The sequence below is a fragment of the Peromyscus californicus genome, unplaced genomic scaffold, assembly GCF_007827085.1.
Source record: "Peromyscus californicus insignis strain IS unplaced genomic scaffold, ASM782708v3 Scaffold_4__1_contigs__length_199733344, whole genome shotgun sequence".
Lineage (NCBI taxonomy): Eukaryota > Metazoa > Chordata > Mammalia > Rodentia > Cricetidae > Peromyscus > Peromyscus californicus.
Window position 1 is genome coordinate 51,222,811 of NW_026294562.1, and position 26,338 is coordinate 51,249,148.

General features: G+C 50.9%; 1 protein-coding gene across 4 annotated transcripts in view; it reads right to left on the reverse strand.

Moving 5' to 3' along the window:
• Positions 1 to 624: 624 nt before the first annotated feature.
• Positions 625 to 26,338, reverse strand: part of Vps37c (VPS37C subunit of ESCRT-I) — a 28,634-nt gene continuing 2,920 nt past the window's right edge. For 2 of the 4 annotated variants that reach the window (XM_052763373.1, XM_052763374.1), the window contains exons 2-5: positions 9,213 to 9,311; positions 4,773 to 4,944; positions 3,861 to 3,943; positions 625 to 2,639 (exon numbers count right to left, since the gene is read on the reverse strand). In XM_052763373.1, the coding sequence (XP_052619333.1) occupies positions 1,926 to 2,639; positions 3,861 to 3,943; positions 4,773 to 4,944; positions 9,213 to 9,305 (1,062 nt within the window). In that variant the 5' untranslated portion in view covers positions 9,306 to 9,311 and the 3' untranslated portion in view covers positions 625 to 1,925. Of the gene's footprint in view, positions 2,640 to 3,860; positions 3,944 to 4,772; positions 4,945 to 7,058; positions 7,083 to 8,879; positions 8,998 to 9,212; positions 9,312 to 26,338 lie in introns of those variants that run through there. The other 2 variants (XM_052763375.1, XM_052763376.1) reach the window with 2 other exon arrangements.

The window sequence follows — 26,338 nt, forward strand, 5'->3', positions numbered from 1 at the left end:
AACTGGGGCTAGAAGGGCTAGGGTGGCTGTGGAGAGGACCCTAGGGGACACATGCCACAACCGTGGTGACTCTTAGCACCTCTAGGCATCTGCCACAGGCAATCTACCTCTGTCGCCTTGCCAGGAAGAAAAGGCAGATAGCTGACTTGAGGACCGGTCAGGAACCTGATCTCCCACCTAGGCTTCAGAATAACCACCCTGCAACAGAAGCTGTGGGGAATGCAGCCCAACCCACAGAAGCCTACTTGGTCCCAGAGACAGTTCAGCATCCCATCCCTCCCAGCATACTCTGCAAGTCCATTTAGAAAATAAACCACAGCCAGACTGACTGCATGACAGGAACACTTACCTCCCATCCTGGACTGAGGCTCAGGTGCCCCCTGGTGGAACTGAGTGGCCATGCATGTGGCCTATGACAAAGCAAGCATTCCAGGATTCAAGAAACAGGGAAGGGAAAACAACAGGGAAGAAAATACTAGAAAGAGCCAAGCCCTAGGGAGAAGTGGGGCAGGCGGGGGAATCAAGAGGTGGCCATAGATGGAAGGTGCTCTGTAGACTAAGGCTGCAGAAGTCACTGCCCCACAAGCAGCCGTATCCATTCTCAAACTCATCGGAGCCGCCACACACCAGGGAACTCATCAACGTTTATTATGGCAATTACACAAACGAACGGGCAGTCATTCATCCAGTTCAGCAGCAGTTGACCACAGACTCCATTAGTGATTCCTTTTTATAAATAACTTAGGAGAAGCAAGCAGAGTTGGTAATGCACCCGTGGGCAGTGGTCTGTGGGCAGGGTGGCACCAGAAGATGGGGTTCCTCCTTGACCCCCAGCACCTTCGCCCACCGGAGGCTGGGTACCCAGGCAGGGGATGTTTCAAGGCACATACAACTTCCACCCTGAGACCTGGTTCACATACGGACCAGTCATACCGATGCATCGCCTGCTGCAACCCCTTCGGGATAGTGTAGTCAATTTCATTACTAAACAGGCTTTGGCCCTGCCAAGGGCCGGGGCTGCACTCACAATCCCTGCCCTGTACATTCTGAAGACCAGAGAGTGTAGAGAAACCACCCCCAGTGTAGTGATGATGTCTGGGAGCACCATTGGGAGGTTCTGTGAGGGTGGGTCTGGTATCTGTCTTGCAGGGACATAGGGGGCAGGAAGGAATTACACAGGATAGAGGGGCTGCTAGCAAATGAGACTCAAGGCACTAAAGGAGGGGAGGGACGGGTGAACCTCAGAAAAAGCCAGCCAGAAGTAGAGGGCCCCAGGAGTGAAAGGTGGCTAGGAGGTAACCCGGGTCCTCCACTCCAGCCAGGGGCTCCAGGGTGACCCCTAGGACATCCGACCATACACATGAGGCCTGGGTTTCCCTTGGCATTCCCCAGCTCTCTCACCCTACTGATGCTACTGTGGTTCCAACCAGCACACGGGACACACTTGCCTGACATTGGCAGAGCAGCTAAATTATGGCTTTTAGGACTCAACGTCCCTGTTTTTCCTGTTACTTCCTTCGACCCAGCTGTGGTAAATGAGATAGATCATCCTTAAACGGACAGGCAGAGCTGTGTCCCTTGGCATGCCCAGTTCCAAGGGAGAGCCCGTCGGTCATCAAGATCACTGCACTGGTTCAGATGTCGGGGAGCGAGCACAGAGCTGCGCAGACGTGAACACGCCTGCTCATGCAGATACTGGAAGGTCCTGGGCGCCCACCAGGCTACCTCAGGATGGGCTGAGCTGGTCCCTGGCAGAAGGAGCTCCCAGAAGGACCCATGCTGCACTGTCCAGGGCCTTTCAGGGGGCCTGTGTGTCATGTCTGCAGGGACATCAGCCCCACTTTCAGTGTCAACCTCAAATCTCAGCAGATGGAGGCCAGAGGCTATGGTGCAGATGGAAGGAAGAAGGGGGACAGGGACCAGGGCTAGTACCTAGGCCAGGCAGGTCCTGGGGGGTGAAAGCCATAGGGAGGGGTTGGCCCAGAAGGATATGGAGGTTGAGGGGGCACTGGAGGCAGTGGCTGTCCTGGGAAGCCTGGGAGCTGAGGTTGTGTTGGGTAGGGAGGTTTGCTTCGTGATGGGAGGTAGGGGGACTGTTGGGGATACCCAGGAGCAGGAACTCGGCTTCCTACTAAGGGGTATCCTGGACCAGAGGTGCTAGTTGGGCCCACAGGATAACCAGGCTGGGGTGGCACACTCCTTTGTGGGGACCAAGCGTAGCCCGCAGCAGCCCTGGGTCCTGGCTGAGGTGATGGGTAAGAAGGACCCAGAGGCCCACCGTAGGAGGAGGGCTGGGACACCACAGGGAAGGGGGCTGGCTGCAGGGCTCCCTGAGCTGTAGGGCCCACAGGCAAGTCTGGGGATGGGCTGTAGGGCAAAGGGTAGGGAGTCACAACAGAGGGCTGTGGAGGCTGTTCTTCGGTCACAGGGGGTGTCGCCTGGGGTGCTGGGTGTGGAGGCGGTGGACGAGGTGGAGGGGCATCTCCAGCCACCTCCGGCAAAGCGCGGGGCCGCCTCACCACATCCTGGAGTTTCTCTACTCGAACTCTGCGCAGGTGCAGCAGTGTCCTCATGGAGGAAAAGGACTCCAAGAATGTTTCCAAGGGTACCTCGCCCTCCAGGAACTTCTCAGCCATGGCCTAGAGGACACAAGACCTGTTGACAACAGAGGCCTTCCACAGCCTTCCCTGGCCCCCATTCAGAGTGGCTCCCTCGCCAGAATGCCAACTCCTTAATGGCAGGACCATGTCTTCCACAGTCACACTGTCCCCTTGCCCAACACTATGCCGGGCCCCTGGTGGTCACTGCAAGTCTGTTCAGCAGCTGGGCCTATGCACGTGACTGCTGGCTCCTGGGCTGCCCACTGGAAAGCTGCCTCCATCCAAAACACAAAGAAGTCTCTGCCCACTGAGACAAAAGGGACATCCAGAGGGAGGAGACAGCAGAGAAAGGCAAGGAGCAGAGGCCGAGCCTCAAATGCTGGGGTGCCCTCTGTACCACCATCCAACCATGTCTGTGAGCTCCCTGGGGCCTGCTGTCAGTCACCCGTTCCTGACTCAACAGGAATCCTGGAATAGTAATGCCCCCTTAACCACAACTCCAGTTAGTTACTAGTGGTCCTCTGGTGGTCCAAAAACATTGCATGGAAAATTCTAGAAATAATCTGTAAGTTTTAAGTAACTCTATTATAAAATACTGTCATAACCGTTCTATTATTAGAACCATTCCTGTGTGTGTGTGTGTTTGCATGTGTGAGTACACTTGTGTATGGGTGAACACACACATGGTGGACGTGGAGGCAAGAGGCCAACGTAGGTATCGTTCCTTGGGATGTGTATCTTATTTCTTGAGACAGGTCTCTACTACAGGCTCACCAACTCAGCTAGCCTGCCTGCCAGTGAGGCCCAGGGATCTGCCTGTCTCTCCCCACAGCCCTGGGAAGACAAGCGTGTACCACCGAGCCTGGCTTTTTATTCGGGTGTGGAGGAGCAAACTCAGGTTGCCGTGCTTGTGCGGCCAGCACTTTATCGACGGGGCCATCCCCCAGCCCATGGCTACTGTTCTCAATACCTCACTGAGCCTGCTTACAAACTATACATTATCATAGACAAATAGGTACAGGAGAAGCAGTCCTGTCTACTCCCAAGTGAGTGCTCACCAGGGGTCTTAGAATGCGTCCTTGTACTGTATTACAATGAACGTGCTCCACTGGTACCCCAGAGGCTGTCTATTCTAGCTACGTTCTAAACCCTTGTGCTTTGTGGTTCCCGGGCCCATCGTGAGACCTGGGCCCATCGTGAGACCTGGCTCCAAGGGCTACCACCCTGTTCAAGAGCGTAGGGTGCCACTCCCCATCTCACCTCAGACTCTTCCTCGATCTTCATGCCTTCGATCTGCAGAAGGTCCAACAAGGTCCCGGGCTGCAGTGCTGAGGAAAATTTCTCTGGAAGGAAGAGCAGAGAGGTCAACATTTCAAAAGCACGGCTTTAATTAAAGCTGAGAACTCTGATTTCAGCAAAGGCATGTGGCATGCCCTCTGTGTGCTTGGGGCCTAGCCACACCAGGGCCCACTGTAGAGTTCCTGCAGCTGGTTCTGTAAGCACTGGGTTCAACCACACCAGGGACCACTAGAGAGTTCCTGCAGGTGGTTCTGTGGGGTCCTTTTGATTCCTGTAGGCTTTCGCTGTCCTGAGTAAAGAGGAGCTCAAGGAGAGAGTCCAGGTCTTGGCCAAGTAGCTCCCCATAGGCACAACTATCCAGGGAGCCCTCCTATCCACAAGGCCTCGACCAGCTCCGCAAGGCTTGGGGCTAGGATGGCTGCGCTGGCAGAGGCAGTCAAAGACACTGGCTGCCTGCACTCATATCCCAGTTCCAGGGCTGGAGGGATGCTCGGCTGTCAAAGGCTAGGCTTGCAAACCCCAACTCCACCCAACTCTAGAGGCATGATCTCAGGCAAGCCCTTGAATCTCTCCAGGCTCTGTTTTCCTCATCTATAAAAAGAGCAAATGTGGGTCACTTTTAATACACACACACACACACACACACACACACACACACACACACCTCACCAAAGTATACAATAAAACATAAATACTCAAAAATTTAGACTAACCACAGTACCTATACCTTTCTACACTGTTGTGTAAGAACATGCAAAGCACTTTGCCCAGGGCAGTAGGCTACAGTGGCTGCTGTCCTTCCTCGAACAGGAACCCTGTGTCAGTCAGCGGGGGAGATACCCAGAGTGCATGTCCGCAGTCAGCTCTTCCTACCCAGCTTGGCTTTCTGTTCCTGGCACCGCTCCACAAGCTTCCGCAGCTCCTGGTATTTGTCTGAAAGGTTAGAGCGGCTGATTTCCAGGGGACCCTGGAACTCCAAGTTCTGCTCTGCCAAGCTGCGGTTGGTGGCTAGTGCCATCTCTCGTTCCAACTGCAGGTCCTGAACCTAAGGAAAGCAAGACAGGTGATAATAAGCATAACTGTCACTGGTCACCCTGGGATGTGGGGGGTGGCTTCTGGATTCAGTGTTCACCTGGGGATATCCAGCTTGGTGCTCAACCCACAGTCACAGGAGCCTGGGTTTAAACTCCATACACTGTGACCCAGGAGCCTCATCTCATCCTGATCAAGGGAGCCTGTAAGGCTGACACACGGGAAATAGGCACCAAGGCTAACCACCTACCCAAGGCCTCCAACGGACAAGCACCTGCAGGTGGTTCTGTGCTGGGCAGGGCGTAAGTAAGGGAGAAGATCCACTCCTCAAGGAGGGATGGGACCCAGGTCCCAGTCACTGGTCCCCAAGCTTCAAAGTGACAAGACATATGAACACACATGCTGTGCATACATGCACACAAAGAGGCTGCTAGGGAGAACTCAGGTAGCCCAGGCCAGACCACAAGCTAGAAATGCCATGAGGTTCCAAAGGTACTGGGGAGAGGGGGGCAGACAGGGCCCTGGGGCAGCCCAAGACTCTGCAGCAGGACAGACATCCCTGCCTCCCAGGTCATACATGGTCTACAGAACTATAGATACCCCCTGAATGCCTTCTGCTGAAAATGCTTCCCTAGCCAGCATCACTGAGCCTCATTCAGGCCCCTATTTAACTGCCAGGCAGGCAGAAGCCTTGGAACCTTGCCCAGCAGGCCTAACATAGGAAGCTATCTGCTCCACTCAGAGAGCTGGAGATGGGCCACCATCCCATCACAATACCATGTGGCACCAGCAGAGGGGGCTCAGCACTGGCCACAGAAATCAGGGAACATGTTAGCAAGACCAGCTTCCATAGGGGAACAAAGGGTCCTGCAACACAGAACTCCACCTTGGCCAGCACGCAGCACACCAGGCCAGGCTTACCCTACAGCAGCCACGGGACACCAGGCAGCATCTTGGACAAGGGGTTTCCAGAAGGGCGACCCTGCTCGGATCCCCGCTCAGGGTCTCAAGCCCTGCAGCCTACAGCAGGCTGCTGCCTATTAAAAAGAGGGACCACTGCCAGTTATCCCTCCAGAGGCAAGGCTGCCAGGGCCCAGGTCGAGAGCTCCTCCACCTGACTGCTGTCCACCCAGAAACGCCACGTCTAACCACTGGACAAGCTCGCTGGCATCGGAGCAGAGAAACTGGTGAGTTGGAATGTTAGCCCAGGGGGCTGGAGGATGGCTCAGCAGTTAAGAACACATACTGCTCATCCAGAGGACCTGAGTTAGGTTCCCAGTGCCCATGTCAAGTGGCTCATACACCTGCCATTTCAGCTCCAGGGGGTCCAACAGACTCTTCTGGCCTCCAAAGGCACTGCTCCAAACATGCACAAATCTACATACACACATCTATACACATAACAGAAAAAATAATGTTAAAAAAAAAGCCTGTGTTTACTTGTGAGGTCAACTCAGAGTGGGGCCTGCCCCTCCTGGGCCACATGACCTTGGGCATCCTTCTATGTCCATGGCTTTCCCCTGGGTCTGAAGCATTACATCCAGGCCATGCCACCCTCTCTAAAGCTTGACTACACATCTCCACTCCTCCCTACCAGCCCATCTCTTACAAATCACTCATATAAGGCCAGTCAAGTTCTACAGCTCTCCAGAGCTCGCCCGGCTGCAGCCCTGGACTCACCCCCTTCTACACAGAGAACACCCCACACCATTCTCTTGTGTCTGGACTCACCCTCTTCTACACAGAGGACACCCCACACCGTTCTCTTGTGTCTGGACTCACCCCCTTCTACACAGAGGACACCCCACACCGTTCTCTTGTGTCTGGACTCACCCCCTTCTACACAGAGGACACCCCACACCGTTCTCTTGTGTCTGGACTCACCCTCTTCCACAGAGAACACCACACACCATTCTCTTGTGTCTGCTCTTCTCACGCTCCCACCGTGACACAATTACTGCCTTACAGCCAGCCAAAGGCTTTCTGAAAATCTAAGCAGCTTGCCCTACTTTGCTTCTGTCTGTCTGTCCCACAGTATTTTCCCCCTCAGAGAATTCAACTCAATTCTTCAGACATGGTTACACCACCAAGTCCAGTCTGCCCTTTGGCCATGAGGCGGCACCCTACCTTCCAGGCACCTATGCTTTCCCATGGGTGAAGACTTGCTCAGCTTGGAAGCAGTGAAGGAGAACTGAGTACAGACTTGCTTTGTCCGGCTCCACTCCCTGCAGGACGAGCCTGGAATTCCCTTAATTCTGCTGCTCATCACTGACTGAAGAAACACTTGGGGGTTCTGTGGGTAAAGGTACTTTCGGCTAAGCCTGACTGACCCGGATTTGGGCCCTTGGCTCCCAATGGTGGGAGAGAACCAATTCCTGAAAGTTGTCCTTTGACCTCCATACTTGTGATGTGGCATGCATGTACATGTATGCACATGCATGTACATGTATGCACATGTATGTGAATGCACAGAAACAGGACAAAATAAAGAGACCCTTGGAATTTGATGGCCGATCATCTTAATCCAGCAACCCAAAATCTAAGATGCAGACCTTTTTCAATGACACTCATGCGTTCTGGATTTCAAAGTATCTCAGATTTCACATTTTTGGATTAAGGACCTAACTAGTAAATCTACACAAACATTTCAAAATCCAAGGAATCTGAAATCTGAAATACTCTTGTCTCAAGCATTTGGGGCAAGGGACACTCGGCCTGTATGTGGCAGATGAATGTGCCAGGTAAGACAAGGCTCTGTCAGAGCTCACAGCCTAACCCACCATAAGCGTAGGCCTTGCTGCCTAACCAAGACCTCTGCTCCCCTGCTGCTGACACAGGGCTGCTAGATGAGCCACACAAAGACCTGTCCCACTTCCTGCCTATCAGAACATCTTTCTAACCCAACCCTGGGTCATCTCTAACCCAGCAGAGGCCTGACCAGGGTGGCCAAGCAAGTGGCAGCAGAAAGCACAGTAGAGGTGGTGGGGACATGTGCACCTGTGGAGCAGGGGTTGGGGGGGGTCTCCGGGGAGGCTGATGGGGTGCTGGCTGGGCAACTTCCTGTTCTTTACCACAGTGAGTTCCTAGACACATGCCACATCTGCTCACCAGGAAAAAGAAAGGCACATGTGAGTGCCAATCAGAGGAGTCCAGCATTATCCGAGCTCCTCTTTCTCCCTCAAACAGAGGCAGGGGACAGCGCTTCCAGGCCAGTGACCAGCTGCAGCCACTCTAGGGGCACCTGTGGGCATTTCTGACTAGGTGGCCACAATCAGTCACCTGACCTCCATCTCACAGAAAGGTCACAGAAGATGGTGACAGGGAGGGCCAAGTCAAGCTCTGCAGACACGAAGGTGATGCTTTTTCCTGTAAGGACCCTGTGACTAGGAGCTTAGAGATGGGGTGCTGGTTCCAGTGGGAAACAGCACAAAACATGAGTGGGCACTATCCCAGCCAAGGATAATCTCTTCAAGTCCAAGGGTCCCACAGGCCAGTGGGGAAAAATGGGTACCCCCTCCTTAGTATACCAGGGAGCTGCCTCTAGACTCAGGCTGGAACGGTGAAGATTCCTGGGCCATCCGGGTCCCTGGCTACCCTAGTCCAAGGTGGGCCCTGGACACCCCATCACTCTCTAGACTCCCAGGGGATCCAGGACCTGGCCTGACACCTTAGGGCTCCTATAATGAGGTGAGCCAAGGTGGAATCCACAGAACAGCAAGGTGAATCCTGTTAGTCAAACATCCTTGAGAAGCACTTGTTAGGGCAGGTGGGATGGCTCAGTGGGTAAGGGCTCTTGCCACCAAGCTGGCAACCTGAATTCAATCTCTGGGACCCATATGATAGAAAGAGAATCATTTCTTGCAAGTTGTACCAGGCATGCACACATGCACACACACACACACACACACACACACACACACACTAAATGTAATGAAATCTTAAGAAGACCTTAAGTGGAGCTGGAGATAGGCTCAGCGGTTCAAAGACTGACTGCTCTTGCAGAGGATCGGGGTTCAGTTCCCAGCACTCACATGGTGGCTCACAGTAACTCTCATCCCAGGGGATCCGACATCTTCAGATGACCTCTATGGGTTCCTTCACACACCTGGTGCACATACATACATCAGGCGCACACAAACAGACACAAAGTAAAATAAATAAATAAGTCTGCTGAGGACATTAAGTGACCAATCACTTTAGACAAAAAAAAAGGAAGAGGAAGGAGAGAGGAGGAAGAGGAAGGAGGAAGAGCAACAGCAGCAACTGCCGGCCTTCCTGTACCTCAGGAGACTCCAAGGCCAGCCGGGCGATGGCTTCCGAGTCATTTTGCATCTCCTCCAGCTCCTGCAGAGTCTTGTCTTTCAGCCCCTCCATCTTGCCCTGTAAACATAAAGCAACACCCAGTTTGAGGGCAAGTCACCAGGAGTCATTCCACAGGAGGGGCCCAAAGAGATGTGCGGGTACCTGTGAACACATTCCTGGAGCCCTGAGACACATGAGAGATTTGTGCAAGCTACTTGGCAGCCAGAGCACTAGATGGCATGGAGCTAACAGGAAAAGGTGGGAGAGGGCCCAGGCTACAGGGACACAGACTAAATTTGGCCCCAGGCCTTGGTATATGACTACTCTTGTCTGAACCTGATTTAAACACCCCTTCTTCCCACCCATCCCCTGACTACAGGGCTTTACAGCCCTCAACACCACAGGCCCGGCTGTGTCCCTGCTTGCTATATTTAGTGTTCTAGCAACCTCAGGTCTCCCTAAGTATTCTGTAACTGCAGCCTCTCCACGTGTCAAAGAAGCGAACTGTCACATCTATGCCCTCACTGGAACGGGGGGAAAACATCAAATCACCTTCATGGGCAGTCACAAGGGGAAGGAAGCAGCTGACCCAGACAGGAGGTTGCTCTGACAGAGCCCGAGTTGGAAGTCCTCCCCGTCACTGTCCCAAAGACCTTCTGTCCTCTGTGTGACAAGTCACAGCCTGGCCTGGGGGAAAAGTCCGGGGGCAGCCAGGAGGAAGCAAACACACCAGGAATCCTCTTTCTTTCTGCTGACACAACTCTCCACGCTTATGCATATATTTTCTTATCCTTCCTATATATACATATATATATACACATATATGTGTGTGTGTATATTGTGTATATATATATATATATATATATATATAAACTCAACAATATATATGAGTTTTAGAGCATTCATGTTGACTATTCTCGTTATAAATGTTGCTACTTCCAGAAATTTCTATCTTTGAGGAAATCAAGGGCCCTCTCCCCTCCTTTTTTAGAGCTTGCCGGAGGGCCATGCTGACAACTCGGCCAAGAAGGCTTTTGTGAATTAAGAGCCAAGGTAACAGACAGAAGCATCCTTCTCTGGGCCTCAACTTCCCCGTCTGTAATGGGAAGGGAATGGCATCCCTACGTGAGGAGAGAAAGCAATGAGCAATGATGACAAGCTCCCTTTGTCCGGGTCCTCATCCTGGCTTAGGCCTGACCTGTCTCCTTCCACGTTCCCAGTGTTCTGGTTTAAGGAACAAATAGCATGGTCACCCTGCGACTGACGAGCACGGAAGTGGGGCAGCCCCACCGGCCATCGTCTCCTGAGGGCTCCACACTGCCCAGCCTCTAAATGACCATGGAAATTCACCAGGAGGTAAGTGTCCACACACCCAAGCCTCGGCACCAGTAAGCTGGGGCAGAGCCCAGAAGCCCACAGCCCGTCCTGGGGCCATGGATGCAGCTGATCTAAGAAAGGATAACTCCACACTTACTACATCATGCAGGAGGCAACAGATTCCGAGCATCTATAGTGTGACCTACACTATCTCACCCAGGCACTTGGATCCCCAGAACCCATGCAAATTCAGGTTCGGCCTGTCCTCTGAAGATAAGAGTCAAGGGATCTAGGAGCCAGCTGGCTAGACAGACGAGCCATAATGGTGACCTCTGGGTTTAACAGAGAAACCCTGCCACAGTGAATGAGGTAGAGAGGAAGGAAGACTTCCAACATCAACTTTGGACCTACACCCACATATGCATGTGCATGAACATGTGCATCCACACATATATGAACACGCATACCACATGCACACACAAATACAAATGAAAGGATGTAAGGAAATTCTTACAGAGAAATTCTTCATAATAAAAAGACCCAAAAGGAAGGGAACCAAAAATCCTACCCACGATTGTGTGTGTACCTCACACTGCTACCCAAAGCCCCGAGTCTAGAAGCCAGACCAGAGAAGCAGTGGCCCTGGGATGGACCATGGCTCTGAGGAGAAATAACATTGTTCCACCAAAACCCAAGTGTGCCTGTGGTAAAAAGAAACAGCACTTTAAAGATCCTGAGACTCACTAGGCATGGTGGTACATGCCCATAATCCCAGCACTTGGAAGATGGGCATCAGGAGTTCAAGGGCAGCCTGGACTCTATGAGCTCTGTCTCAGGAAGAAAGAAAAGGGCTGAGGATGTAGCTCAGTTTGTAGAGAACCTGTCAAGCAGGCACAAAGCCCCAGGTTCCATTCCTAACCAACACAATATAAAACCAAGCATGGTGATGCACACATCTGAAATCCCAGTACTCCAGAGAAGTAGAAGCTAGAGAATCAGAAGTTCAAGGCCACCATGAGATACATAGTGAGTTCAAGTCTAGGCTCAAAAATAAAAAAGACTTAAGACACCTAGACACATGGAGTACAGATTTAGTAATGCAGACCCAGCGCAGGACCAGTTCTTCCACATGACAGCTATGTCCTTGCCCAAGTGGAAGCTCCTGGAGCCTCAGGGTTTCTCATCTGTAAAATGGACCGAATGACAGCACCTCCCTCAGGCCCAGTGACACAACGCACAAGACCAATGTTCAGCACAAGAACAAATGCGCAGAAATTATGCAGGATCACAGTGGCCTCCAGGGTGGCTCGGCCAAGTACTTGCTGGGCCGCAGCGGCAGCACTTAGCACAGCTCTGCCCACCAAGCCCAGTCTGCTGCTCTGGCATTCAGGGCTAAGTGCAGGATGGCAGCTGGCTAACCACACACAAACAGCTGGTCAGCAGTGGCCCCCTGTAGCAACCCCAGCAATGCCAGGACCTACCCCCACAGAAGCCCATTCAGCAGAGCCCTGGGCAGAGCTGAGAGTTCCTGAGAGTCTTCCGATGTTTTCCTTGCTCTGCCTCAGGAGCGTGTTGAAAACCAAGCCCAAGAGGAGGGATCACAAGCCCACAAAAGCAGCACACTGCTTCTTACCCCAGTGCCTGCTGTTCCTGCCTCTCGGCCAGAGGTGGCTCCTAGCATCAGCACATCCCTGGTCCAGTAGGCACAGACTGTGAGAATTCTCACAGCATCACTCACTGGATGGTACAGGGGCTGATCTCTCACAAGTCAGATCTTACCTACTTTTCAGAGCCACCCAGAGAGCCTGAGAGCAAACAAGCACTTGTTCAGGGCCACCATTTGGAAAAGGTGAGGAGAAACTACTGGAGACCCATGGAGCAGCTAACTAAAACTGTGGCCGGGGGTCTGGGCCTCTGCGGCTAGCAACATCTAACCGCCACCAGCCAGCCAACATGGCAGACAGATTCTCAGAGTGGCCAAAACCACCAGGAGTGTCACAGCAGAGGGAAGCAGGGATTGGTGATATATTATTTAGGGAACAAGTCCTTAGGCTTTTGTTTCTAGAGAGCTGGCAAGTCCGATTTCCTGATGCCTCAGTGCCAGGGCTCTGACACCGACGTTCCCTCCCACGACCGTCCGTCTGCTACAGCACTGAGATGCTGGGTGACTCCCTGGGGACAGTGCAGTGGACTGCTGGGGGAGGGGAGGTGGGGGCGATGTGAGAATGGGTGAGGCCCTGAGCATTCATCTTTGTCTTCCCAGTTCCTGGCACAGAGCAGACCTGCTCACAGGCAATTCAGAGTGAGCCTAGGAAGGGTGGAGGAAGAAAGGAAAACACCAGATCAGCCAGATGGTGGACAAGTTCAACACGGTGCAGACGCAGAACAGCCCATTCTCCCACCTGCTCAAGCCTTTCCCACATCTCCATCCCTTTACGGAACAGGCATTATTATGCAAGTACTGCATGCAAGACCCATGCTGTCCCACATCACAGCAGAGGGCAGTACATAAACATGTTAGATTTTATGAGCCTGGCCCAGCAGACCCATGAAAAAACAAAACACCTTTCTTCTTCCTCTCAAAGAACTCGGTTTTCCTAAAACACCTTTTTAAAAGCTCAAAAGTCATTGTGAACACATGACCACAGGTGAGGAAGAGGCCTGAGGTGTGGCCCAGTGAAGCAAGGTGCTGACAGGGAGGCGGGAAGGATGAACGCTTGGGACAGCAGAGGCCAGAGAGGGGCTCATATCAGGAGGGTCCTGTGGGGCCACTGCACATCCTACCAGGGGAGCTGGTGGCGGGGGAGGCAGCTACACAGCAGTCACAGGTATAGCAGGATAGCAGGTCTTACAGAGGTGATACCGAACAGTCACAGGTACAGCAGGATAACAGGTCTTACGGAGGTGACATGATACCTCGGGAGGTGATCAGACTGCCAGGAGGTGGGGAAGTAACAGCGCAGGAGCCAGGCTGCTCTTCCTCACAGTAGGGGGAGATGGGTCCCAGTTGCCTGTGCTAAGGCTTGATTTTGCTTTCCCCCACCCCCATCCTATCCCTGCCTTTTCCTTTTCTTTTTTTTAAACTTTTGCGTCCTCTGCTTTTTCTACCTTCACTAAAGGTCACAGCTACAGCCATGTGTGAAGGCTAGGACCACAAGTCTGAGGCCAAGCATGGAATGAGGACATTGAACCCAGTAAAGCCATCGAATCTGACTCCACACCAGCCCCTCCTGCAGGAAAGGGTGATGGCTGTGCCAGGCCTGCCAGCTCCCCAGGAAAGCTACAAAGCCCAATCTAGATGGGGCGGGCCACAAAACCCAGGGGCTGTACCTAAAATTAACACTACACCCTCTGGTGTCCACGCACACAGGGATGACAGATCACAGAAAAGTGGAAGGGTGGGGAAGCAGAGGGATGAAAGGAGGGAGACCCAAGCCATATCACATGCTCTGATGTCCCGAGTGGAGATGGGATGGGAACACACTGAAGACCCAGGAGGCTGCATTCCTGGTGGCCTTGGCCTTGTAGTCTACTGTTGGCCATCGGCCCTGCTGCTGGTTTCGCCTTCTTTTCATGAATTCCTATCTTCACAAAACCATTCCACATGCTTTGAACCATGGCAAAACAATGTGACCCAGATAGTAAGGCCATAAGCCAGATTAGAACCAGTGGATTTAGGCCAACTGGGGTGTTATTTGTGGCCACACCCCGGCAGAGGCAGCCAAAGAACTGCTCAGAGAGAAGGCACAGGGGTGCGGGGTGGGCTCAATAGACTGGTTCCCAACAGCAACAATACACAATGACTCTTGTGATCCTCACTCCAGGAGTTCTGTTCTGACTGCTCAGTACCAAAACACAGTTGCAAGCAATCTGAGGTCCTTTCCTGAACTCACTGAAGTACGGAAACCAAAATGCACCATGCAGACCATGTAGTTCTTTCCAGACCATGCAGCAGGGTTGATGTGCACATCTGCAACCCCAGCTCTAACTGGTTCATGCCAGCCTGCCCTGCCCTCCACAGGACTCAGAGAAAAGCAGAACTGGAGACAGCTAACCTGGGCTCCTGCTCCGATTCCACCAGTCTTTACTATGTGAGTTCCATCAAGACCCTGAACCTCAGGTTCCCAAGCTGGGAAATGGGCAGAGACATATTAACCCCCTTGAGCTCACTCACTCCACCTCTTGAAGGTACTGTAATTGTAAGGGGCAACTCCTGAAGGCCTGGATGCAAGAGAAGCAAGCAACTGCCATCACTGAGTCCTAAGCCATCTCTGTGATGAGGTTCTGTGGACTCAGCTTCCATTCCTCCCCTCATCACAGCCAGCCAACATTACTTGCCAGCCTGGTATCACACTGCAGGGAGAGCTGACGCCCCTCAGTTACTCATAAATCCCCTCTCCATCAAAAGCAAGGGCGGAAGTTGCTACCATAGCAACCTACAGAGTGCATGTTATAGGGAATTGGACCTGTCCTACCCCTAATAGCAAAGACACCTTCTGTTGCCTTGGAAACCTTCCTAATCCTGCAGTCTAATGCAGAAACATTAGTTAAATGCTCTACTTCTTGTTTCCTAGGATGACTCTAGCCCTGGACCCAAGTACGGGAGTCCCAGCCTCCCAGGGGAGACACAAAAGCATCTCCCTAACCCACAGCAAAGTGGAACTGATCTTGCCTGAGATTTGAAAAGTTGGACTATAAGCCCCAGAAGGGAAACCGTGTGGGGCTGAGGTTACCACTGCCATTTCCACCCCCCCCACCCCACCCCCCGGGGATGGGACCCAAGGCCTCCCAACAACCAGGTGTGTTCGCTGTGTCACTGCTGAGGTAAGTATCCGGCAAGAGCAGCTGGGGGGAGGAAGGGTTGCTGGGGTGATGTTTTGTTTGTACTCGAACAAACTTTGTCTGAGGATCAGAGGACAGAGCCGCCGCCACCACTAGATGACACACAGAGGTCAGGCAGTGGTGGCACACACCTTTAATCCTAGCACTTAGATCCAGATGGATCTCTGTGAGTTCAAAGTCACCCTGGACTACATGAGATTGACTCAGTCTAGGAGAGAACAGAGCCAGGCAGTGGTGGCACACACCTTTAATCCCACATTTAGGAAGGCTGACACAGGAAGTGATAGCCGGGCGGAGAAAGGAATGTAAGGTGGGAGAAGACAGGAGTTCGGCGCCTTTTGGCTGAGGACTCAGAGGCATTCAGTCTGAGGATTCGAGGAAGACAGGATCTTGCCTTCCATTTGGCCTGAGGATTCGACAGTGGTGAGAAGTTTCTCTAGCGGCTTGCTCCTTTGCCTCTCTGACCTTTCAGCATTTAGCCCAATATCTGGCTCCAGGTTTTTGTTATAAGACCAATTAGGATTCGTGCTACAGATTGCTGGCTCACATTCCGGGGCATATGGATCCTTGTGGGTGGGGACGGTATGGTGGCAAGAGCTGGAGGCATCCAGCTAAGGACACAGAGATGGTACCACCCATATTTAGGGTGTGTCTTCCCAGCTCAATTAACCTAGTCTAGATAATCCCTCACAGGCGAGCCCAGAAATGTGTTCCTATGGCAATTCTAAATCCCATCAGGACAAAAATCAAAATGGACCACCAGTTAGGAAGCAGCTTCACCACTGAGAAGCACCCCCAGCCACTCTTCATTCCTTGTTTATTACTGGTGTGTGAGAGTGGGGGAGGGGTCAGAGGCCAACTTCATGAGTTGGTTCTTTCTCTCCTTTCACTTTGTGTGTGTACCAGGGATCAAACTTAGGTCACCAGGCTTGTGCAGCAAGCATTTTTTACCTACTGGACCGTCTTGCCTGCCCAGATTTTCACTCTTTCCAAAGCAATGCTAAGATTGGGGGCAGGAGGTTTCTCCCCATCCTCCAGTCCCAAAAAGAGACCAGAACTTTATAGCAAAGTATATCTAGACTTGAATCAGCTGAACCTTTTCTGAGGACTTACTCAACTTTTCTCATCCAGCTTCTCATCTGATGCCGTCATCATCAAGGGGCTGAACGGACTTCCTGAGAAGGAAGCAACTTGGAAAGGTGTGAGGCAGACACTGGGTCATGAGACTCCAACACACAACACCTTCACACCTATGGTTGCAAAACACTGCCTGTCAACCCTGCCAGGCCTCCAGCTGGCATATCCAAGCAGAGCAACCAGGTGCAGCTTTCTCAAACAGGCCCCACGTCAACGTGAACTGAAGTCCACAAATACAAGTCTGCTAATAGAAGCTTGTAGACACAGTGAGTGAGGGAATGCAATCCCTCAGGACAAGGCTTTGTGAAAGAAACTGCCTCCTCTATGTAAATATTTACACAATGGCCCACTGTTCTTAGGCCCACTGAAAAACTCCCTACTTTGCCTAAGGCAGAGTCCCCATGAAAGGCATTACTGGAGGGATGAGCAGTTCACTGTGCCAAGTGTTGGGGCCCTTAGGAATGGCAGATGACTTCTGATACCAACCAGGCTTGCCCACCAGCTGGCTGGGCACCCCCACCCCCAACAAAGGCAACCTGCAGAGTCTCTGGCCAACTCCTTACTTTCCTCTGATGACCCAGCCCATGTGCTAGAGACTCCTCCCAAACCTGCTGGATGAGATGTCCGACTCCAGCTTCTCTCTCCCTCCAGCCACCATTTATTTACATCAGCTTTTCAAAGTCGCCCCCAATGCCTCAGTGGGCCACCTCAGGCCAGAGATGGCACTCACCTGCAATAGCCAACCATCAAGCTTCCTTTAGCCAGTGCTGCTCAGTCTCTGAAGAGCACCGTCCTGCCACCGCTGCCCTGCCACAAGCTCCGGGATGATTTCCCACCTCCAAAGCCTCTTCCTTTCTATCATCACTTAGCCCCTCTGGGTTGATCTTTCCCCAGGTCTACTGGGTCCCTCCGCCCTCCCTGGGGCCAGCTGTCCCTCCTCATTCTCTTGCCAGAAGCAGGAAGAAGCCTGGAGACCACTGTCCTAAACTTGCCCCCTCCGCTGACACTGACCCTCACCACCCTAAGTCCCACTCTCCTGCTTCCTTTTGGCTGTGATTTCTTACCAGTAGAACAAAGAGGGGACCACACTGGGCTAACCACCTGTCTTGGTTCCTCTCTACGATCGCAAGATGAGTTCAGCAGCAAAATAGGCTGATGCCAATCCCCACGGCTCTCAGTAAATGCTCACTGGGTACAGAGCACCATCCAAGGCAATCTGCGTCCACAAATGAGGCACAAACCACGGAGTGGCCTTGGTCCTTCCTCTTTCTGTGGAGGAGAAAACAGCTACAAGAGACTGTCCTCCCCCAGCCTCACAAGGAGGAACTGTGGCTCAGTATGGCAGCCAGGCAGCGAGCCCATGCTCTTCACATATTCAAAGCACCTCACCATGACTGTAAACCAGTGTGGGGGGACAAACGCAATAAAGGATGGTTACTATAGACAGATTTCAGCCATCCTCTGAGGAGCGGGGCCTGTTAGATTATGTTCAGAACCCAACATAACACAATCCTCAACAAACACAGTGCGGGGCCTTAACCAGCACTCAGACTAAAGTCCAAATTCCTCAGCCAGGGCCACAGTGCCCAGACACACAGTGCCACTCAGAGCTGTTCCTCTCCCATGTCTCAGCTCCGTGGGATAGACCTAGCATCTGGAAGGCTAGCAGCCTTCACTGGCTGGGAGCCTGGACAGGCAATACAATCTCCCCACGCCTTAGTTTCTTCCCTTAAAGGGGGCTTCAGTAAGAATGAAATAAGTTAGTGCCTGAAAGGTCTACCACCCTGCTCCTGGACAGGGTTCACCATGGCTACGCTGGCGCAGTGCCCAGTTATACAGTCATACCTCTACCCTCAGCACTTCCCATGTGGACTCTAAAAACAGGAACTTGGATTCCTCTGCCAACGGAGTGATGGAAGTGGATGACTGGATCTGACCAGATCAATAGCTTTCATCATCAGTCAATAGAACCATCAAGAAACAGGTGTCTAAATAGGCAGCCAGTCCTTCAAACTTCCTGACAGACACTCAGACACTTGGCAGGGCCTCTTCCTTCTCTTCCTTCCTTAATTTGTGGCTCAGAGTTGAAAGAAAATCATTCTCAATGACCACACACAGGCTTCCAGTCCTTTCTGCTGTGTCCTGACCACTGTCTCTGAAGACCATGGATGCAGCTGTCCATCCTCCCACCCCACACCTCTAGGCCACACAGAAAGATCAAGGTGGAGGTCAGGCCTGGGTCATAAGGTGCCTCTGTTCAAAGTCCACAACAATGGGACTACTTCTATGGCTGCTCAGTGGCTATCCCAGGCTGATAGGATATGGGGTGGCTGCAGAGCCTACTCCAGCCAGTGCCAAGTCCAGCCACATGAACTTTTGGGATGAGCAGAGTCATAAGCAGGCAGACAAGTCCACTGAGAGTAATGAGAAAGGCATAGAAAACGAAAACTGAGTGAGAGCTTCTTCATACCCACCTCTAACTCAGGAAGGACTGACGAAGGCCATTCCCAAAGCTGAAAGGTGGCTGTTACCACACACCAGCCTCTCCAGAGGCAACTTACTGGGTTCCAAAGGACTCAGCCCTCTTCCACATGCCCAGAAACCTCAAGAGAATACTCAGAGTTCTCCTGGCCCTGCTACCAAACTTTCCATGGCTCCCTAGTGTCTTGGTGTTTCAAATCTGTGCTCCTTGGCTTGGTAGATGATGATCTGTTGACCCTCAACTTCCCTTTCTAGATAGTCTGAGCCCTCTACCATCCATGAGCTACTCTGCTCACCCCAACTCCCCTGCCTAACCTTCTCCCAGCACAGAACACACTTCTAGTCACGCAATAAATAATGACAGTAAGACCCAGATCCAGCCCTCAAGGTACTATAAACACATGTGGCCTTGCCTTTTTTCCTGTTTTATCCCTTGTAAATATCATGCAGCATTTATTGTTAGGAAACAGCATGCTTGTCCAGCAAGAATCTAAGTTCTTTGTGCATCACTCACATCTGCATCCCAAAATGAGGTCAATGCTGAACACACACCAGGCACTCAATGAGTGCTTAAGGGATTTCCACTTTAGGAGCATGAACCAGATCATAACACACACACACACACACACACACACACACACACACACACACACACACTCACGCACGCACTCGAGCACACACACAACATCAAAGAACTAAAAAGCTAGACAAAACAAATGCAGAACAGCTTTTCAATACTGGATATTAGGCAGCCTGGAAGAATGATGCTCAGGAAAACAAGACAAAGTGAGTTCTAGAGTTGCCCCAGCTTACTCCTACAATCTCCAAGATGACATAGAGTTGGGAAGAAGGATTTGGGAGTCCAGGAAAGCCAATGTTGCCAGCATTCACAGGGCAGAGAACCAGGGGACAAGAGTTACATAGAAAGAACACCCCAGAAATTTGCAGAGGATCCCCCCAGGTCCCAGCCAGCCCCGCTCAAGATAACTAGTACTAGCATGGCCAGTGTAAATGGGAAGGCCTTGTGTTTACAGCTGCTGTTAGAGCACCACAGAAGGCATTACCTCAGTAGTAGGGGAGCCTAGCTCTGCTCTAAGAGCTACCTGATCACAGCCAACAATGCTTAGAAGCCTGCTTTCAAGATTCTGTTTCAAGTAACATACCCGCAAGCAATTCAGAGATGTGTGACAACAGATATGATGTCCAACAAGGTAAAACTGGCATCTGACCTCCAGTCAGAACTTACCAGAGAAAGACTAAAACAGGACCTGTAGCAATCAATAAAAATAGACCCTTATATACAGGTGACAGAATTAGCAAGCAAGGACATTAACATAGCAACCATATTTCATGTGTATATGTGTGTGTGTGTGTGTGTGTGTGTGTGTGTGTGTGTGTGTGTGTGTGTGTGTGTGTAATATAATCAAATTTATATTTGGTATGTTCAAGAAGCACAGGTTCTAAAAGGTTGAGCACAGGAAATACAGACTCAGACAGTGGTTTTGTAAAGAGCCAAACTTCTACAGGGATAAACAACACTGTATGAATGTATAAATGTATACTGGACTAGACAACCAACAGATTAGATTCTGCAGGGAGGAAAAAACTGTCCAAACAGAAACTATTTGAAATGAACCATGAAAAGGAAATGATAGGAGAAAAAGAATAGGAAAGTTGGGGGATGACTACTGAAAGGTTTCCATACCCCATATTGGGTTTCTCTGCTGATGCAATAAATCAGATCAAGCCAAATTAAAAGTCTAGGTTTAATGAGCAAAACCCCCCACCCCCACCTCCCGGGTGATTCTCGGGGGAAGAAAGCAGGACAGAAATCATGTGACAGGTCTAGGGACAGAGTCTTAAATACCCTGTAGGCATGGTCTTCAGCATCTCCGGGTAGGAGCTGACCCTTGGCAGGCTTTCTCAGGGGTAGGGTCTGGAATGGGGGGGAGTGGAGCTACAGTGGAGATTCCCAACAACTATAAGCACTCCTGTGCATAAAACAGAAGTCCTCAAAGGAGAGAAAGGGAGGGGGATGGGATGATGGTTTGAACAATTAATGGTTGAAAATGAAAGCTATAACCCACAGATCCAAAAAAATTCAATGAATCCCAAAATGGGAAACACGAAGAAAAGTACACTGAACACAATACAATTAAATTGCTGGATGGGGATGTAGCTCAGGGGTAGAGTGTTTGCCTAGAGTGTGTGAAGCCCAAGAGTCAATGCCTGGTACCTCAGAACATCTATATAATACATGAAAAATAAACTGTTTTAAGCCTAGGGACAAGAAATCAGCTAGAGGTGGGGAAAGAAACATCACAAAGACCAGAAGTAAGACTGATGGCAGACAGCGCCTACAAAACAATGCAGACAGCGGACACTGGAGCAGACAGACTCTTTAAAGAACTGAAAGAGGCCAGCTTAGAACTTGCAGCCTGGGGAAACCGTCTTCCAAAAACAAAGACTTCCTTAGCCATCCAAAGGCTGAAAGAATTCCTCAGCAGACAGAACAGACTACAGACCTTGTTCAAGGAAATCTACAAGACAGAAGGAACATGCAAGGAGAGGGAGACCCAGATCAGTGCAGAGGAACAAAGAACACCCCCACCCCACCCCCAAAAACCAACAAACAAGGAGACACATCTCTTCCTTTTAAATCTCCTCACAACCGTGTAAAAAGCACTGTGGGATTTGTAGCTTGAAGGTTGGGTGGGGATGGGGTGGGGGATATGCAAGGTTCAACCTTGAAGGTGAAGATGCATAGGACCCTTGAAACAGGCTGTGACAAATGAAAAATGCACACTGCATACACATAAAGCAACTGCTAAGAAGGAACATTCCTGTTATAAAACAACACAGGAAGTGAAAGAAAGGCCACAAAAACTACTCAGTGCCTAGGAAATCACAAAAATGGGAGAAAAGAACAAAAAAGGGCAGATGGAAAAGAACAACAAGATTCCATCACAGAAACGTGGACTAAACCCCTCAATTAAAAGGCAACAGTTGCCGGGCGGTGGTGGCGCACGCCTTTAATCCCAGCACTCGGGAGGCAGAGCCAGGCGGATCTCTGTGAGTTCGAGGCCAGCCTGGGCTACCAAGTGAGTTCCAGGAGGGGCGCAAAGCTACACAGAGAAACCCTGTCTCGAAAAACCAAAAAAAAAAAAAAAAGGCAACAGTTGGGGTGGAGGGATGGCCAGCGGTTAAAAGCTCTGGCTGCTCTCCCAGAGGACACAGGTTTGGTTCCCAACATCCACATGGCAGCTCACAGCCATCTGTAACTCCAGTTCCGGTGGATCTGATGCGCTCTTCTGACCGCCATGAGCACCAGGCATGCAAGCGGCACACAGACACACATGCAGGCAAAATACCCCCACACATAAAATAAAATAAAATTTAAAGGCAATGATTCTAAGACTGAGTTTTTTAAAGCAACACCCTTTTGTATGCTGCCTATAAGAAATCCATTTTCAATTAAAAAAAAAAGCTTATCAGATTTTAAAGCTGTGCCATAAGTTTTAATCTCTATTATAACACTCATAGAGCCTACCATTTTAGTCATTTTAAAACTTGTATTACATTTATTTATAACGTGTATATGTGTGCGTATATGACTGCATGTGTGCCTCAGCACATGTGTGGAGGTCGCAGCACAACTTGCAGCAGTTGGTTCTCTCCTTCCACCAAGCAGCTCCTGGGGATTAAACTCAGGTCATCAGGCTGTGTGGCGGCACCTTTACCCACTAGGCCATCTCACTGGCCCCGTTTTAGCCATTTTGAAGTGCACAGGGTTTTTGTTTGCTGTTTTGTTTTTTAAGACAGGGTTTCTCTGTGTAGCCTTGGCTGTCCTAGAACTCACTATGTAGACCAGGCTGGCCTTGAACTCAGAGATCTGCCTGCCTCTAACCCCACCCCTACCCCCTAGTGCTGGGATTAAAGGCCACTACCACCTGGTAAAGTATACATTTTTTGACATTTAGATATAATTACTTTGCTGTGTCTCCAGAACTTTTCATGACCCCACACTCATTAAATGCTGACACCTTATTCTCCCTGTCCCCACCCTGGCAACCGCCACCAATGAATCCAACTAATCTAGGAAAAATAAAACAAAAAACCATACAGTCACATGTGATGACTCATGCCTGGAATCCCAGTATTCCGGGAAGCTGAGGCAGAAGGATTACAGTGAATTCCAGGCCAGCATGGGCTACAAAGTGAGACTTTTGTCTAAAAGAAAAAAAAAAAAAAAAGAAAGACAAAGAAAAAAAGAGAAAAGAAAAGAAAAAAGCCAGGCATGTAGAGGCAGAGGCAGGTGAATCTCTGAGTTCAAAGTCAGCCTGGTCTACAGAGTGAGTTCCAGGACAGCCAGGGTGACACAGAGTAACCCTGATACAATCAACAAAACAAAACAGAATTTTGTTCTTCTCTGGGCATCACATTTCTCACAGCATGCTGTCTCTGAGCTTCCTCATGTGGCACTGTTGGACTCCGGTGGCCTGGTATATGTGTTGCATTCCTGCATTCACTCACCTGTGCATGGACTCTGTGGGCGTAGCTGTCTTTGACTCTCATAAACAACACTGCTATGTTTATACACAAATGGCTCCTGGAGTTCCTGCTTTCATTTCTTCTGTGTAGATGCAGAAACAGAACTGCTGCGTCATACTGCTAACTCATTTGTTGAGGGATCACTATGCAGCTTCCCACAGTGACTGAGCCACTTCACATTCCCACCAAAATACACACACACACACACACACACACACACACACACGCCTTCGAGTCTCCACATCCTCACCAACACTTACTTCTTCTTCTTCTTACTTAGTGTGTGCATGCATGTGCATGTATGTGGTGAGTGTGATTATATTCATGTGTGTGTGTGTGTGTGTGTGTGTGTGTGTGTGTGTGTGTGTGTGTGTGTGTGTGTGTATGTGCAGGCCAGAGGCGTCTTTCCTCCATGGCCCTCCATCTTTATGTTTTGAGAAGATCTCTCAGTGAACCTGAAGCTAGCTGATTTGGCTAGGCTGACTGAGCAATGAGCTTCAGAGTCTCCTGTCTCCACCTCACCCAGCACAGGCTGAAGCCACGACGCCCAGCCTTTACATGGGTTCTGGGGATCTGGTCCTCATGCTTGCGATCGAAGGCACTTTACAGACTGAGCCACCACCCAGGCTATTTCCTATTTTCAATGCTCATCCAGCAAGTAGATTAGTGTTGTGCTGGGATTTTAATTTTCACTTTCTCTGATACAAGCATACCATTTTAGGGACTTCTGGTCATTCATATATTCTTTGGAGAAATACTGCCCAAGTACTTCGTCCACTTTCTAATTGTCTGCTTTTGTTACTGAGTTGCAGGGTTCCTCTGCAGTCTTGGTCAACCACACTAACCCTAACTTTAAAACACAAGACTTCAGGTGTGGTGAGTCACCCCTTTAATCCCAGCCTTTAAGAGGCAGAGGCAGCCGGGCGGTGGTGGCGCACACCTTTAATCCCAGCACTCGCCTTTAATCCCAGCACTCGGGAGGCAGAGCCAGGCGGATCTCTGAGTTTGAGGCCAGCCTGGTCTCCAAAGCGAGTTCCAGGAAAGGCACAAAGCTACACAGAGAAACTCTGTCTTGAAAAAAAAAAAAAAGAGGCAGAGGCAGATGGATTTCTGGGAGTTCAAGGCCATTCTACATAGTGAATTCCAGGACAGCTAGGGCTATATAGAGAGATCTTGTCTTTAAAAAAAAAAGCATGTTAATGTTAACTTCAGAAGAGATCTTCCTTTAATTTTCTTTTCCTTTTAAATTATGGAAGCTGTCAGGATTTGATTGATAGCCATCAGACCCTTTTTCCCAGCCAGCAGTCCACAGATGCAATTACCCAGAGTGGAGCTTGGACAAGTGCCCTAGGCTGGGCAGGACAGAGGAGAACGGGAACTGCTACTGTCAATCCTTCCTGGCCCCCAGCTTGAGATAAGGGTGGTCAGAAAGGAACACCGTGGCCTCCTCCAGGCCAGAAGTGTCACCAGGGACAGCAGACTTAAGCATCGCCCATTTTCATGAAAAGTACGCAAGCTGCCCATCAAGTAGTCACTTCTGCAATTCTGTAAGCTGCCAATCAAAGTGTTTTAAAACCCCTATGGCTGCCAAGACTCCAATCTAGCCACCAGCTCCTGCAGGAGACCCAAGCCAGACCCAGTGACTGTCAAAGACACTACCTCATCATAGGCTTTACTTAGGGAGGCTTGGCTTCTTGAGGCCACGACAGTGTTGGGGGCTGCCCTCCAGATAACCGTGTCCACAGCTACTACTCTGACCTCATCACAAGGGACCTCATAGCAGCAAATCCTCAACCCAGTGAGGGAGGAGCCCGGCCCCGACCCAGGACAGCTCGTGAGCATGTGGGACCGACTGGCCAGCTAAGGAAACCTGTCCTCTCTCTCTAGCAGCTGTCGGGGAAACCTCGATCCCCTGTGCTGTCCCTGCATGCCACTGCAGCATAGGCCCCAAGGATCTTCCTTGCGTGAGTCTTATCACCCAAAAGTAGAGTGAGCTGAGCTGACTGCATGAAGAACAGGTGACTCCCGGGGCTGCCAGCTCCCACACCCAGCAGCAGCTAGCAGGTGGCAGAAGAGTCTTCCGGCTAGGGGCAGAGCCTGAGACAAAGATGAAGGACTGCGGACGTGCTGGGAGGGTGACGGGCAGCGGGGAGCAAATTGCAGGTGAAGAGCTGTGGAAAGAAGAGAAACTACAAGAGGCAAGAGAGACAGAGCTGGGACTGTGGAAGGACTGTGCGCCTCCGCTGCTGGGAGAGCTTAAGGAAAAGCTACTAATTAGTTCCTGCTGCTGAGAAAAAGCCCAGAGCAGTAACACTGAGAGCTGAGGGGCCCTGCACCCTGGGCTGAGAGCTGTAGCACAATATACTGGGTGCTAGGCCGCTTACCTAAAGCTACAATACTCAGAATGAAGGGTGCTAGGCACCCCAAGCTACACTTGGTCTGCTCTCCATTTCCATTAGATCAGGGCAGAAGAACCCTCAACCCCATAGACTGGTAACAGACACCCTCTCGGTGACAACAAGAGAAAGTCAGTAGGGCCCAGAAGACAAGCAGCCAGCACTCCCAACGGGCTGGACTTGACCACTGAATGCTCCACACAACTGCAGAACCAAGTTTTTCCAAGTCTCCCGAGAACATTTACCAAGCTACACCACAGCAATTCTGGGACACAGCAGGGGTCACAGCAAATTTAAAACAATTCAAATTAAGGCCTGGCTCAGATGGTAGAGTGCCTATTCAGCATGCACGAAGCATTACATAAATCCGGTGTGGTGGGA